Below are 15608 nucleotides of genomic sequence, written 5' to 3'. Positions count from 1 at the left end.
TCATGCACATTAACAAGCACCAGCAGCTGGCAAGCTATTTAGGGGAGCAGGACTGCTCCCGGCCCTTAACTAGACACGCGCTGGTTTCCTCAGCCCACTGCCTTGCCAGCACTGGGGCCGACAGCCCCAGAACGGCACGGTGCATGCCATCGGCTTCATGGAGCACACAGCAGGCACTGCAGCATGCCCAGGAAGAACTGAGCTCATCTCTGCCCAATTGTTCCACCATCTTGGCATTTAAACTTCGTCTTTGAGGTTACAGCGGGCAGACAAGCTGCCGTGAACAGACTGGGTGATACATACCCGAGCCAAAGGGACGCTGCAGCTCCAGAACCCTCCTGCGCTGTGCTGGCACACCGTAGGGAGACTCCAGGTACCCTGCTCTGACTGCACAGCTTGTAGGGACAAACGCTCCCAGCTCTCGCTGCCAGATCTAATGCTGGCTCTGAGATGAAGCCACCTCAATCACCAAACATCCCCGCATTCTCCAGGCCCAGGGGTCAAGCCCTTTGGGGGAGGCACAGCAAGGCAGGCTGCTCCCACCTGTGAGCTGGGGCTACCCTGTGTCCCATGCATGGTGGGACAAGTGACAGCCGTTTGTCCTTCAGCCAGGCCCTCGCTGGAGGCAGCTGGGCCCTGTTATGGGAAGTGGGGAGCAAACACAGCCCCGGCCCCCCTGCAGCAGCCATGGCTCTGCTTGCACCAACTGGGGTAAGGAGAGCACCGCTGGGCTCATCTCCCCAGCCTGCCTGGCTGCCATGCCCAGCCCAGTACCACCGATCAGGGTGAGCAGCCTCAGCCTCTCTGGCTTCCCCTGGGGGGTTACACCGGTGTCCCCCAAGAAACAGCAGCGGGTCCTGGTGCTGGGACCAGCCTGTGTTGGAACAGCCGCTTCCTCTCCCTCCTGCCGCACCCTGCCAAGGGCGGCAGATACGTTTAAACACACCCTGCGCGGAGTCCCACGGGCACAAAGGTGTTCCTTGTCCCAACGCTCAGTGCCTCCCTTGGAAGGGATGATCAGGGAGAGCTACATGGCCGCAGCCGAGCCAGCCTGCCCAGAATCCAGCCACCAACCCCTCTGCAGGCTCCCAAGGCAGCCTCCCCACACAGCTGACAGCCCCAACAGCCTTCCACCAGGAAAGGCTGAGCACAGCAGCACACAGATCAGATCCTGCGAGCTGTTTGCATGTCGGGCAGCAAAAAAGCCACTTCCAATCAGCATCACATGGCCCAGCCCCTGCTCTGCCTCCTGGGCTCCAGCGCAGCATGCCGCTTGCTGGCACCAAAGGAAAGCCCCGGCCTGCGGAGGACAGGGAGGCTCCCCGCTGCTGCCTGCCAACAGGTACCAGGAAGGTCAGGAGATGCAATATAAAAAGCTGTCACTGTGAGGAGAAAGGTCATTTAGCAGAGTGACTTACGACCATAATCAGTTTATAGGATTTGTTAAGAGCTTCAGGCTAGCCAGCCAGGAACTCGCTGCAGCTGTGTCAGTGCAGCTTTAGCACAGCAGCACCTTCCCACACCTGGGGTGCAAAGCAAACAGGGTTTATTGATGGTTCTCTGTTCCCTGGAAGCAAGCATAGCAACAGGGCCATTGTAGCACGAGGCTATCTAATCAAAGAAATCAATTGATACTTCCTGTGCTGCCCGAGCAAAGAATGGCCACAGCTGGTTCACTCTGCTTTCCTCCTCAGAAGAAAGGGGGCTCAGAGAGGAAGGAGAGCACTTCCAGGATGTGAGTCAGTGCGAGTTTCTGGCCATACCTACTGTTCAAACAGTGCCATGCAACAAGAGTTTCCTGACCTTCAGCCTGTGTAATGTGAGAACCGGCCCCGAAGACACAGGAATATATGCTCCATTGTGCACATACTTCTGAAGCCGTTAGCGGGGTTCACCCCACCAGGTAATCCCATTCAGACACACCCGCTGCGAACAATCCTGGCTGAACACCGGCTGCTGCTCTGCCAGCAGCCACCACCGAGAGATCAAGCTCAGAGCTGTGCCAGTGGGAAGCCTTTGGCACATGAGTGATTTATTTGCTGCCTAAGCGATGTTCTGGTTGCTCAGAGGACCCACATGTTTCCATTTCACCTCTGCGCTATCCTCCCCCTCTGCTGGCAGGCAGGCAAACACTTCCTTGCTCCTCTTCCCTTGGTCTGGGCAAAGCCCTACCTACAGCTGCCACTAGACGAAGATCTGACAAGTGCCCTGCACCTTGGTCCAGCTGCAGGCCAGCAGTGACAAATGGCTTCTCAATACCAGAGCCAACTGCAAACCCCAAACTGGTCCCGGGGTCAGACCGCTGTACTTGGGGACAGCGAGATTTGTGAAACATCAGTCCTTGTAGCTGTGTAACGATGGACTCGAGGATCTTCAAGCTCACTCGCCCACAGTGCGGAAAAGCAGTTACCAGTCGGTGTACAAAAACCATGAGAGGTTTGTGCAGCAGCGAGAGCCAGTTAGACAGCAGAGTAAGCTGCACAGAAACCAGCCTTAACCCCTGGGGGGTTCTCACTTCAGCACACCTGCCTGCCTGCCTCATTCTCAAAGTCCCATTGCACTTCTCTGACATTGGTATCTGCCAGAGCCACACTAAAGTGACTCATTCAGGGCACAAGAAAGGCAAAGGTAAGATTTGTTCCTTGTGCCCTTGGCCTGCCGGACCACGAGGTCCCACACAGCATAGCTGAATCATGCAAGACCACTGCCCCACCTATGCTGGTTACGTGAACTGTGCTGAATCAACCATATGCCCTGTATTTACAGGAACAAAGGATAAGGCACATATTTATCATAACATATGGACTTTGGCAGCAAACAAGGGACGCTCAAAGCCAGTCTGCCCTGTACGATAGCACATGCACTCCTTCAAGGTCTTCTGATGATCTCTAATTGTTCTCCACGTTTCCATTCAAAAAAAAGTTCAAAGTGTCACCTGCAAAGTTGCTCAAAGCTTGCTATCACTTTGTGGCTGGTAGGAGAACTGGGAGCAGCGAAGGAAACCAGGAGCCTGCTCTTCTGAACACAACCAACGCACAGAGCAGTTCTGATGGCATTTCTGTTACACATACTGATGCTATCCCTCTAAATTCAGGCAAAGAAGTGAAGTAAAGCTAGCTGTGCTGACAAAAAAAAGCAATCAGTATTATCAATAGGAACACAAGGCTCTCGGGGAGAGGAGAGAAAACACTGGAATGGTTCAAAGTGTGCTCAGGTACTCTGATGTCAGAATGCCAAGCTGTTCTCTGAAAAACAGCCCCATCACTTCCATAGCTATTTTATGGACAAATACTTGGAAATCTGTTCACTCGGTGTAGCAGGAACAACCCCTCGCTTCCTCAGATTTCCACCTGAATCCAGCACTAGCAACAGTCACATCCAAAAACAGCTTACAACTCAAAAAAAGTCAAATTAATGTCTTAAAAGCATTCATGCCTTTCGTATTGAGCTGTGCAAAGCATTTGGGCTCACTGTGGTTCCTTTAAGAAGAGGGACTGTTTGGACATAGCCTGTGCCTAACGCACCACCCTTCCTTTACAGGAAAGGAAAAACAGCCGGTCTATTCCAAAAAGTTTCATTAACACAGCCGAGAACGATGAACAACGATGAATGACGATGGAACACGTCTCCTGGCACAACAGTCAATCTCAATTCTTTGCATGAAGACCTTGTACAGCCCTTCCCCCCTTCCTGTTTAGCCCTAGATAATCAGGATTGCATTAAAGAGCAATTTCCACATTAGAACATGCCATGAATGCAGTTGTTCCACTCAGGCCCAATTAGCAGTATGGGCACTTCCTCTGCGTCGTCCCTTGCCTCATGTTTCCAGAGGCATTAGTGCTCAGAGCAGACAGCTCTTCCTCCCAGCCCACTTTTTCCTTTCGTCTGGAGCCTGCAGTGCTCATAAACTTGCATTATGACATCAAGCTGATACGAAATCATTATGATTTCACCGTGATTAAGTAAGGAGCAGATGGGCTGACGGAGCTGGCTGAACAACAAATATTCTGAATTGCAGAATACTGTCAAGAGAAGTTAAAGCCTTACACGAAAAGCTAACATAGGACCAAAGAAAAACTCCAGTTGGAAGGAACTGCAGGAAGGGAGCTAGATCAACCTCCCGCCCAAAGCAGCAGCAGCTGACTTAGGTGCCTTCACCTCTGCTGAAATCTGTTTAAGGAAAAGCACAGCACACAAAGGCACATCCAACTTCCTGGAAGTTATAAGCAACACACCTGAAAAAGCCAACTGAGAAAACAGGCGGAACAAATCAACATGTAAGCTTGAAAAAAAAAAAGATGAAATTCAATAGAAACCACCAAAAAAAATGGGGTGGGATACAATGGGCAGGCTTGCCAAAGCAGCAGAAAACGTATAGCTTTTGCAGGTTGCCACAATATATTCAAACACAGATGCTTCTGCACGAGAAGCCAGGGCTTGCATTCATCACTATCACCCAAACACCATGTAGGATAGTGGGCAATGCAGGAGAACGTTCCTCAGCAGGATGATACTGTAATAGATGAGACCTAAAGCAGTCTTTGTCTTTTGGAGAAGACAAATTGCTTGCAATTGCTTGCAACAAGGAAAAGTTTAAACTGGTTAAAAATAATGAACTCATATATTACCCAAGTACCCCACCCTCCCAGTTGAGCAAGCCTTTAAAAGGTGGCTGAGTTGCTATAAAGTTAATAAACTCCTTTAAGACACTGTATGCAGCTTAGGAAGATGGTTGAGAGCCTATTTGTCACAGTCTTGTTTCGTTACCTGAATTCTAGCACTTCACAGGGAGCACACAGTTGTAGTTCTTGCACTGTATGGCTGTTACAATAATTACCTGGGAAGGGCCTGGGTTTCCTTGCAGAAGTTTTTGACTTTGCATCAGGATAGCAGATAAGAGCAAAACTCTCAACACAAGACCTTTGCAAAGCTGCAACCAAAAAGTCAAGATCCACATAGTTTTTAATGCTTCAGTTTTAAATCTTTGTTACAAACCAAATAGATCATACAGCAAATGAGTGTTCAATATCATCACAGCATCTCTTTGAGAAAGGTTGCCATCTTGGTCAGCATGTCTGGCAAAGGCTGGTATTTTGCAACGAAGCACAACACAGCTGACAGTTTCAGCTCACGCTTCTGTGTAGAAGTAAACCCTTAACATACGAAGTTTTAAAGACTAACTGGACTCCACGCTCTTCTGTATGACAAGGCTTGCAGTAGCAAGAACTACAAACCAATGCATTTTGACATGCCAAGCATTACAGGCTGTTTTTGCCTACATTGCTTATTCAAGGGCAGTTTTGTTTTTAAACTTTGATAACCCTCCTAGAAATTTTGAGTAAGTTTAATGAACAGAGGAAACAATTTCTTCTCCTGAAACCAAATGATTTCCTCTAATTTTTAGAGTATCTAATGTCAAAGCAAGAGAAGTGGTACTAAACAATTCCAAGCAGCCACTCTGAAAACAGCTGCCAAGGAGGCATTTCATTGATGCTTCTTCCTCTTACGCCGATGCATGCTGTCAGATGCATTGCCTAGACAGCAAAAATCACACATAAGGACTTAGCATAGTATTCTAGATACCAGTTTAGAAACACACCAGTCTTCATCTGAGGCATGGCTCATAAGGCATCCTTATTTGGATGAGCCTTAAAAAAACAAACTTATCCAGAAGAATGAGCTACATTTCTTTCATCTTCCAGGTAACAGAAAGAATGCTCTTAAACATCAGACAAGTTTCCAAATATGCACAAATCTCTCTGAAGCCTGGCAGACTTTTTGCCTCCCTGTATTCCCAGTTTATCTATCCAATTGTTAGTTAGCACACAAAGCTCTCCAGCTGCAGTTTATCATCATCTCAGAGCAGATCCTTCCTGTACAGGCAGTATGCATAGTGACTGCACAAGTGTGCAGCCTTGATCCAGATTACCACTCTAAGATGACAGAGTGCACAGTGTAATTATTACCTTGAAGAAACAGGTTTCAAAATGAAAGATCTTTTCAAACAGTAAAAATATGAACTGTGACCAGGAACGCTGTTACATGCATGGAAACTGTCTAAAAAGCTAACATACAAACAACATTTACACAATAGGCATCTGGCAGCATTTTCAGACATTTTTTTAATTTATTCTGACATGCTATAAAGGAATAAATTACACTGTTAAAGAATTACCAGCAATAAAAGTATTTCTGTCTTTCAGCTGGGCTAGAATAGGAGTGAGAAGGAAGACAGCCTGGGGCAGTAACCAATGTGAACTCTGCATGGCGTGAGGCTGTCCCCAAGAACAAGAGTAAATCTGGTCATATCCACTTCACAAGAACTTGAAAGAAAATGCCTTGGTTTAAAACCATCCAAATACTCCATCCAATTTTTTCTCAAAACTAGCAATCACAAGTCAGTCCAGCCAATGCATAACATGGCAGCACTTGCTACGCTGCCAATACCGGGTCTGCAAAAGATGCCATTTTACTTTACTTAAAAAAAAATCCAATCTTAGTATAGAGGGCTGGGTCTCAAACAACAAGTTATAAAAATGCAAGACTGCCCCTTCCCCCTCAAGGAAAAAATACAAAATTTATTTAAAAACAAAGTGAGGAAGAGTTACAACACTAAATCTAAAATGATTTAGAAAGAAACATGACTTCTTTTGCTTAACAAATGGCCTTGAAACCTGGTTTAAAAAACAGGGTAATGCAGATTTCTTAAACTGAATTAACAAGGCAAATTAAAAAAAAAATCCTTACAGAAACAGTTTTTAGTTTTTAATGAACTTGTAAACAAAAAAAAGCTCCCGCTTCAAAATAAAAACAAAATCCCAGATCATATAGATGTTTACAGTGATTACATTTATCTAAGCAACTTACATACAGGTTCAGTTGTAAGATGTTAACTAAATTTTGTGACAAATATGCTGTTTTTCCTTTTATACCAAGAACATTATAGAGTTAATGCAGAGTCCTAAAGATTATCTAGTAGTCGCTAAGTTTCTCTTAAGTCTTCACTTTAGATGTGTTATTTCTAGCACAGGTAAGCAGGCAGAGTCTTTCATACGCTTAAAAACTGGAATCTTTGGTTACTACCATGTCAGCTGGCTCGATATGTTGCACATAGAAGCCAACAATTTTAAGAATGTTTAAAGTGTACAACTTTCAAAACCCAGGGAGGAATAACCAGAAAAGAGTGCACAATTGTGAGCATTTACAATTATCACAACTGTTGCCGAAGACTGTTCATGCCATTCTTCCAAAACAATGAGATCTCATAAGCAGTGTAGTTCAAAGTAAAAAGGTAACAAAAGTTGGCATATGCACAATTTTCTCCACTTGTGTGTCAACCATTAGTTAACTTTTCCACTTGAAAAAAATGCAATAGAAAACTGGACACCATGTTTCACTATCTCAGTAATATTCACAATTACAGCTGCTACAACTCAAAGTGCAGCATCATTGACGCTGCCCAGAGCCAGTTTATACTGATATTAAGTTCTTTACACCAAGTAAATGGTTGCCCACAGCCACTGGCAAGTGTATGTATGAACTAAAATTTCTAGGATTTGGGGAGTGACAAGTCCTGCTCCGATCTGCTCTGCTTTGTCCCATCCTCTCCATGCTCAGAAACCTGCAAGATAAACACAAGGGCAACTTACTGATACTGGATGAAAATGATAAACAGCCTTCAGGGCAGGAGAATTAAACATCAGTTATGGTCAAGGGGGAAAATGCTGCTGAACGTCAGAATTGCAGAGTTCCTCATGCCCTTTCCCAAAGCTAACCAGTATTTGCCATCACACTTTAGCAAAAATGCACAGCTCTCACTTTCATCTAGTACTGCACTGGAAAAAAATAAAAAGGCTTAGACATCAGCTGGATGCCACATTCCTCAAACACGAATTTAGACCAACAATTTGAAAGCAAATGTGTTATTGCCACTAGGAAGCAGGATGTAATTTCATAGGATTGTTTTCTACTTGTCTCAACATCTCATGTTCCTATCCTTGAATGTCAAACTCATCTGATTGCACTGGTGCTCTTCAGAGAGTACAGTAATGTCACACAGACAGAAGAAAAAGAAAACAAGTAACTTACCTTACAGTAACTGGTGTTCACTACATGCTCAGATGTACAATGCTCTGGGCAACCAGAACAGAAGTGAGAACCTCTAACAGTGACTAGGAACCCAGCATACCTTCTGTCCTTCCAAGGACAAGGGAAACAACCCATTTGACCCAGAAGTTGGATGTCAAAAACAATTGGACTAGAGTTCAGAACTCCAAATGACAAGTTTAATGTATCGTGGAAAGCAGAGAGTAAAAAGAACACACATACAGACCTCAAAGAACCAGTTACTGCAAGCTAAGCTAGTCTTCTCTTCTTGAGACTGCTGATATACTCATTTCTGGTGACTCAGGTAGCAGCACTGTGCTATAAAGAGTTAACAGGAACATAAACCAGAAACTACTTCGCCAAGCAAGTTTCTATTCTGGATGCCCTTCAAACAACAGGGTATTCTGTGAGTGTATGAATTTATTTGAGCAATAGCTCTGGATTTTGCAACAGAAATATCTTCAGAGTAAACTACAAAGCTGACCTCAGCTATAGCTTGTGCTGTCATCCAGAGAGAAGCCTACGCAACCAAGTCTTAAAAGTAGCCTGATATTCATTCAAAGATATATCTGGATAGCACCCAGAAAAACAGCTAGGAAACACTAGGAATTCTTAAAAATAAAAAAATAAAAATCCTGTGCTGGAATTGAAACAGTCATTCCTACTCACATGTAAATTCTCACAGAAGCCCCAGTTATCCCTTAGTTCCACTGGGATAAAGTTGCGCATAACCCTTACTGGATGCACACAACTGAAAGTTACACTGTTTTTCCATTTAATGTGTTCATCAGTGAAAGCTGATTCATCACTTGAAGCACTTTCTCCATCAAAGCAGCCAAAATTAAGAATGAAGGTATGCTCCCTGTGTTGGAGCAAACAGATCAACTCATTGCTTTAGAGGCCCGAGCATTTCAAATGAAAATGGGATCTCAAACCAGAGGACAAAGGATATGTTAACAAATGACACACTGCTATTTGTTCTGGGCTAACAGTCTTTACTACGCAGAAGTCTGGAAAGCTAAGTCCCTTTTGAAGGGTAGAGTGCAATGCTCCAGACTCCCATTTGGTAACTGATATACGAAAAAAATCAATGCAATATGACTATCTTTGGCGGGGCTTCTCCAGTTAGACAAGCATCTAAACTACTTACATAGGTATCAGTCAACTGGATGATGCTTTTATTCAACTCAGATACATTTCAAGTACTTCAAGAAATCAGATTTGCATGGGCTAAAGTAATGATATTATCAGAACCAGAGCACACTGCTTGCCTTCTCAAAATAAATCTCTCAGACACAAGAGAGAATTAGAGATTCCCAATTACAAATATTCACTGTTAGTTCCTTCAAACAGCAGGGATCACCTTTCTTTGAATCAAAAATGAGAAAGAAGCAGTTTGTTGTCCTCATGTATCGGATTACCTGTTAAATAATTCTTCATGGTCAACTCTCGGAAAGAAAACATTTCAAAATCCAGCCCAAACGGCTGAACAGCCTTGTGGTGCACATACAGCTGTCAAGAGCATCCACTGTTCACTCTGATGGTGATGGCTCTTCTCTGCTCTTCCCAAGCTGTTTTACCCAGAACTTGGTAGACAATGCAGTCAACCCAAGGCAAGTTGCTTCAAATTAAACCCCTCAAATTCAAGGTATTATGGGCAACAGAATTGTCAACTATTTAAAGAGCAATAGGGAGCTGGATTCAACCCACAATGCCCCTCACAACTCCTATCAAGACTACGTAGACGTGTTCACAAATGCAGACCAACAACAGCTGGTAAATGACATGACTGAGCAGTCATGTAGCATACATGACTCCGCCAGTATGAAGAGTATGTTGGAGAGCTTATGCAGGCATCTGTCTCTGTAGCAAGCCTTTACCATATACAGGGCCAGCTCAAATCTGCACGTGCATCACTCCTCGTCCATCCAAGGTGTTCCCCAAACTCCCATCACCCCAATGGTACACGAGGGATGCTCAAATTGTTTTAATGTTGCTATAGCCACAGATTCGATCAAAGGAACAAGAATAACTGTACTGTCAAGGAACTCCTCTACTTGAAAGGGGTTCCAACCTTTTCCCTATGAAGTAGCTAGCTGCAGAAACAAGCAGCGAAGTGTTTAGCTGTCAATTGGCTAAATCTCCAGAAGAGATGAATAGTCTATTCTGAGAAATACTGCCATGACCAAAGGCATCCAGTGAATGATAATGGGACTGCTGATGGGCTAAAGAACTCTGCACTGAAGTGAATTGAAAGCGTCTCTCAAATGGAATGATAGATTTTTTTCTGGAGATTGACTGAAACAGTTAGTTATGTCTGAGGGAAGCTGACTGTAACCATTGTTACAAATCACACCTGAACAACTACTGCGCTGTCAAAAGATTGAGCTCAACTTCCCAGCATCAGCAGGGAAGCTCGATCTGTTCAGTTCACCTCTCCCAAGTTCAAAACCAGATGATCTTGCTGTTACAAAAGAAACAGCCACAGGTTTCCAGAAGAGAGGGAAAGGAACGGGGAAAAAAGGGCATTGGCAGGCCTACCCTGGAACCAAACAGAATATTCAGCCTGATTAACCTGCAAGAAAAACTCAGTGAAATGATTTCATGTGGAACTGAGTTACAAGAGACAGGAACATCTACAGATGAACACACTGTCAAACCTATGTCATGTAAGCATCTGAACACGATTTGAAAGATGGTTAAGTTTTCACCAAGATGCACATCTTCAGTAGTACTTGCACTTTATTCTGTAATATTTTACTCAATAAATGCACCCGTAAATTGCTATTCAGTACTCTTGTTAACCTGGATATGGTTACCAAGTGGGTATAATTTGATATGGTGGAGCCCTTTAAGCCACTTCCGGACAGCAGGATAGGATAGGCTTTGCTACAGCAGCTACACTAGAATTTAACTGAACTTATAAAAAATAACCACATATTTCATTAATCCTCAAAGTGACAGCAACGCGAGAATCACATAACCTTCTGCTTGAGCTTAGCTGTTTCAGTTCTTCAGTAACAGGCAAGATTCCTCAAAAAAGGCATGTAGAATTTTTATAGACATTTGAAATCTTTACTTTGAAGAAGAGATTGAGGCTAACCATTGTAAGAAGATTGGAAGTCTTCAGATGTTTCCCAAGCACTACTTTAATGCTTTGCTGATATTACAGCTTGATCAATCCAAGGCTCACGAACCTTTTCTTCACAATAAGAGAGAAGATGATGGAGTCATTCCACTGAGAGGCTGTTACTCCAAGAGCCAATGAAACTCTACTAGAAAAACAAATGTCTTCACGGACCTCGTTACCAGTGTGATGGGAAAGGTCCATCAAGAAACAGAAATGGTCTATAGGGTTCAATCACAATACAGACTGTTACTCATGCTTGTCAGTCAGCTGTAGCTTTGCATTCTGCCACTAAATCTTCATTGAAAAGTGGAGGCAGAAAATTGAGGTCTCTGACCATCTGCATTTTTGCTTAAATCACTCCTTCCTGCTTTAACAACCAACCTTTCCACACCCTGACGTAGGACTGGCTTCAGCAGTGGGTTCTGAACTCCAATCAGAGCTTCCTATTTCATGAAACCGTCCACTCCTGTTGCTTTATAGCTGAGTCTACTGTGAACCACGGTTTCAAACAAGGGAACTGGTTCACAGCCTTCAGTGTTGTAAAAACCCTTGACTCCAGCAAACCAAGCTGGACTCTCTGTATTAAGGAATCTGACATTTAATGATACCCCTGTGGATTTTTTTCTTTTTTTTTTTTTTCCCTTCAAGGAACATTCAGATTGAGCCTTGGGAAGACCAGCAGGTATTTTATTTCATCCAGAAAAACAGAGAACAAGAGTTATACCTATGGATAGCTCTTCTGACTAAAGACATCTGGTATGGTTTAAAAGCTACAACAACACACAAAAAACAACATTTTGATAAACTTTCCATAAAGACTTCTGCACTTCTTTAACTCTGCCATGTTAGCTTAATAACTACTAAATAATAATTTAATAATTACTAAAACTGGAGTAAAGACAAGAATGTTCTGAAGAGTAGCCAGCAGTAACAATACCTCAGTACATTAATTCAAACCTAGTTTCTCTGTTACTCACTTGAGCAACCCCTCTGGCTTCAGTTTTATCCATACCTCATCGTGAAGAATCAGTTTTATGCGAGGACTAGCTGTAATAGCTGTAGCACTGTTTTATTCCAGGGGCTTACTAGGCTAACACTGGCAGATGTACTTGAAAAAAAATTTAAACGCCTACAGAATGCATAAAAAATTAAGTGCCTCTTCAGAGCTCAGTTTTCAGTTTTTATACAACTGCATCTTTAATATTTCACAACATTTCCCCTTGAAGCCATAACCTAGAAACATTAAAAATAGTTAAGAAACCTTAAGACCCACCACAAACCATCTATATACTTCAGAAAATTGTGACTTGGCAGACCACATTAGTTTAAGGTTACTCCTCAATTTATGCAAGACATTTTGAGCCCAATGGTCCTTTCCTTTAGCTGTGGACTAAATGTCTCAATACAAACCCACCAGAGAAAGCCAGATCATTCACAATTTTCTGTTTCCAATGTTTGAGGCATACAGAACAGAAGCAAACCCACAGCACTACAACAGCTGGAACAGAGTAGAACCCAAAGTCTCTAGATCCTTGCCTAGTTGATGAGAATTATCCCTTAAGAAGTGTTAGGTCTAGGATTTTGGATTGTATTATATATTTATATATATATAAATATATATAATATATGTATATATATAAATAAAAATAAATAAAAATGTCACATTCCCAACACCAAGTCAGTTTCTTGTTTTTGGAAAGTGGTTAATGCAGGAGCAAAAGATGCAGTGGTTAAAATGACCCAACATCCCCAGAAGAAATGATATGAAGAACAAGGACATTTTGGTATAAAGTTAGTAGTCAAATTCTCCAAGGACGTCTTTTTTTTTTTTTAATTAGCAGCCAAATATACTTTTTAAACCACCTCCTTGATCTAACACTTAAATTGCCAACATTGTCCAAATTAGTGTAATTTTTTTTCCTGTAACGTCACTTGGTTCTTGGCTACTAACCTTTCATGTTACTCTTGGATTTGTCAGTTTGCTTGCCTGTGGGGGTTTGGGCCTGCTGCCCCTGCCCACTGGAAGAGGCTGCCTGCTGTGCTGCTTTCTGCTTTAACATTGTCCAGTCGAATGTGTAGTCATATTGGTGGTTCAAGGTCCTAGAAAAGAGCGAAATACTTTACTGTATCACATCATAGCCACTTTACTGCTTAGACAGAATCTTTGCTGAAAACCCAGAACCAGAGATTAGTATTTTTTTGTAAGCTGCTCTGGAGATTATGAATGATATACGAACATTAAGTATTACTAACTTAAAGGGATTCTTGAAGCAAGCCCAAATACCATCAAACTGTTTTCTTCACTGTTTATGCAATATCCCACATTTGTAGAAACAGCACTTCCTCACAACCCAGCTTATTGCTTTCTCTGCACTGGGATTCTCAACCTTCTTTAATGTACACAGTTCTGAGGAGAACTGCAGTGTTGTAAATCCCAAATTTATCAAATAGAAATTTCTTTAGATTCTAGAAACTTGGATATTCTTGAAAGACCAGTACCAGCTCCTCATTTCACAGGCACTATTCGCTCTGCAAGGTTGGGTTTATGTTCTGGTTTCTCTAACAAACTCAAGGAAACATCATAATTCCGCTCCACCAAAATCCACCTCTGGGACACTACTGCTATTCTCATCACCCATCAGCAAATGTGAAAAACTTCAAATTCTTCTACCAAGGGGTCAGTTTCATAATCCACTTGCAACAGAATTTGAAGCATGGGCTCAACTCTCTAGCATTAGTAGTCAGATCATACAACTCAAACAGGAGAATGTTTTCCTTCGTACATAACGTTGCACAGTATCGTTCCAGGTCTTTTAAAAAGCCATTTATAATCCCTTTTTAAACTCTAAAATCGAAGGAGTCACAGAACTCCGTACACCACACACACACGGAGCAGCTTTCTACAGTGCAAGTTCCACAGAGTAGTTATCAACTGGTAAAGCATGGGCGAGTTTCTGTACTTCTCCACTTTGAGACTGACCTGAAAAGTATACGGAATAATTGCCTCAGATACATGTAATCTGGTGCCTCTTCAAAGCGCAGGCCACGACAGTAGTTCAGATACATGGCAAATTCTGCAGGGAATCCCTGTAAATCAACAGTGTCATTAATCAAGCCGTGACTTGCAGTGAAAAGCTCCTTACAATCCTACAGAATGCAAAAAGCTCTACCTACAATGGAAAAAGAAAACTAACTGAAGATTCACATCTCTAAATTCACCTTGCCTCTAGTTGTTCCCTTACCTGGTATTTTAGAAAGCTGATTTGATCAGCCAGTTACCAGGTATGTATTCTTTCCCCTGAACTGTAACCTGATGCATTGTCTGCAATCAAATCCTCAGCAACCAAAGCTGCCAATATATAACATTTAAAGCAATTTAATTCTAATTAAACCTAGTTCTTATTAATTAGACCTCTGAAATAAGAAACTGTCTCTGAAAATATCTCACTCTTATTTCCTTGATAATCTACTTGAACATACTAGAGGACAGTTACGACTAGTTGTGAAGACTTAAATCGTGAAGATTTTAAAGAACGTGCTAAAGCCTACATTCAAGTAGGTAACTGAAAGCAGCATAATGGTATACTACAAGAAAACCCATGTGTAACAATTCAGCAGTTTGGAAAATGTCACACTAAGGGTGTATAAGTGTGCGTAACTGGAAAGTACCATCCTTGGTGCTGCTATTTAAAGTGCAAAACTATCTGTGTTCTCAAGGACCTTTGTTAACGAGCTCACGGCTGTACAGCCCAAGAGAAACCTTAAGACCTTAAAAGACAGCATTGGAAAACCACTGTTCTGCGACGTGGCTCTAACTGTAACTGACATCCAATTTAACTACAGGCTGCATTTGAGATAAAGATTGTTCAGGTTATCCTCTTAAGAACCACCACCAGGTAAAAGCAACCTATACAGCTCTACCTGTTTTATTTACTCAAGGCGGCACATATTGAATATTCACTGTTAATGTTTAAGAACTGCATAAGTCTCTCCAGAGAGCTGGAAAGCACAGCTGATGGTCACCAACAACTCGAAGTATGGTGGCATGAGCTATATCAAGGAACAGCGGCGAATGCCTGCCCTATTACACACATTCATAGTCTTGTTGGGTGGCCAAACACAAGGCATCCATTGACTGACAGAGCATTATTCAGCAGCAAATGCCATGTGAGACTAATACACTGGCTCTAGTTTTAAAAACAAGAAAGAAAAGAATTTCCATTTCACAGCATGGCATCATTTGGAAACTCTTACCTTACACAAAACCTCAACAGGAGTGGACATTTTCTTTTCACTAATCTTTTCATACTTTTGCTTCTTTGTTGCAGCCTGTGGAACATGTAGGTCACAATATAAGAGATATTGTGCAACA

General features: G+C 42.7%; 1 protein-coding gene across 7 annotated transcripts in view; it reads right to left on the bottom strand.

Annotated features, from left to right (window-relative positions):
• Positions 1-4944: 4944 nt before the first annotated feature.
• The window catches only part of CSNK1A1 (casein kinase 1 alpha 1), a 36062-nt gene continuing 25398 nt past the window's right edge, over positions 4945-15608 (bottom strand). For 4 of the 7 annotated variants that reach the window (XM_066977315.1, XM_066977318.1, XM_013178485.3 and 1 more), the window contains 4 exons: positions 15491-15565; positions 14217-14323; positions 13188-13336; positions 4945-7621 (listed from right to left, as the gene is read on the bottom strand). In XM_066977315.1, coding sequence (XP_066833416.1) covers positions 7614-7621; positions 13188-13336; positions 14217-14323; positions 15491-15565 — 339 coding nt within the window. In that variant the 3' untranslated portion in view covers positions 4945-7613. Of the gene's footprint in view, positions 7622-13182; positions 13337-14216; positions 14324-15490; positions 15566-15608 lie in introns of those variants that run through there. The other 3 variants (XM_066977316.1, XM_013178486.3, XM_066977317.1) reach the window with 2 other exon arrangements.

The sequence above is a fragment of the Anser cygnoides genome, chromosome 14, assembly GCF_040182565.1.
Source record: "Anser cygnoides isolate HZ-2024a breed goose chromosome 14, Taihu_goose_T2T_genome, whole genome shotgun sequence".
Classification (NCBI taxonomy): domain Eukaryota; kingdom Metazoa; phylum Chordata; class Aves; order Anseriformes; family Anatidae; genus Anser; species Anser cygnoides.
The sequence above is the reverse complement of the archived record's forward strand: the minus strand, read 5'-3'. Positions and strand labels throughout refer to the sequence as shown.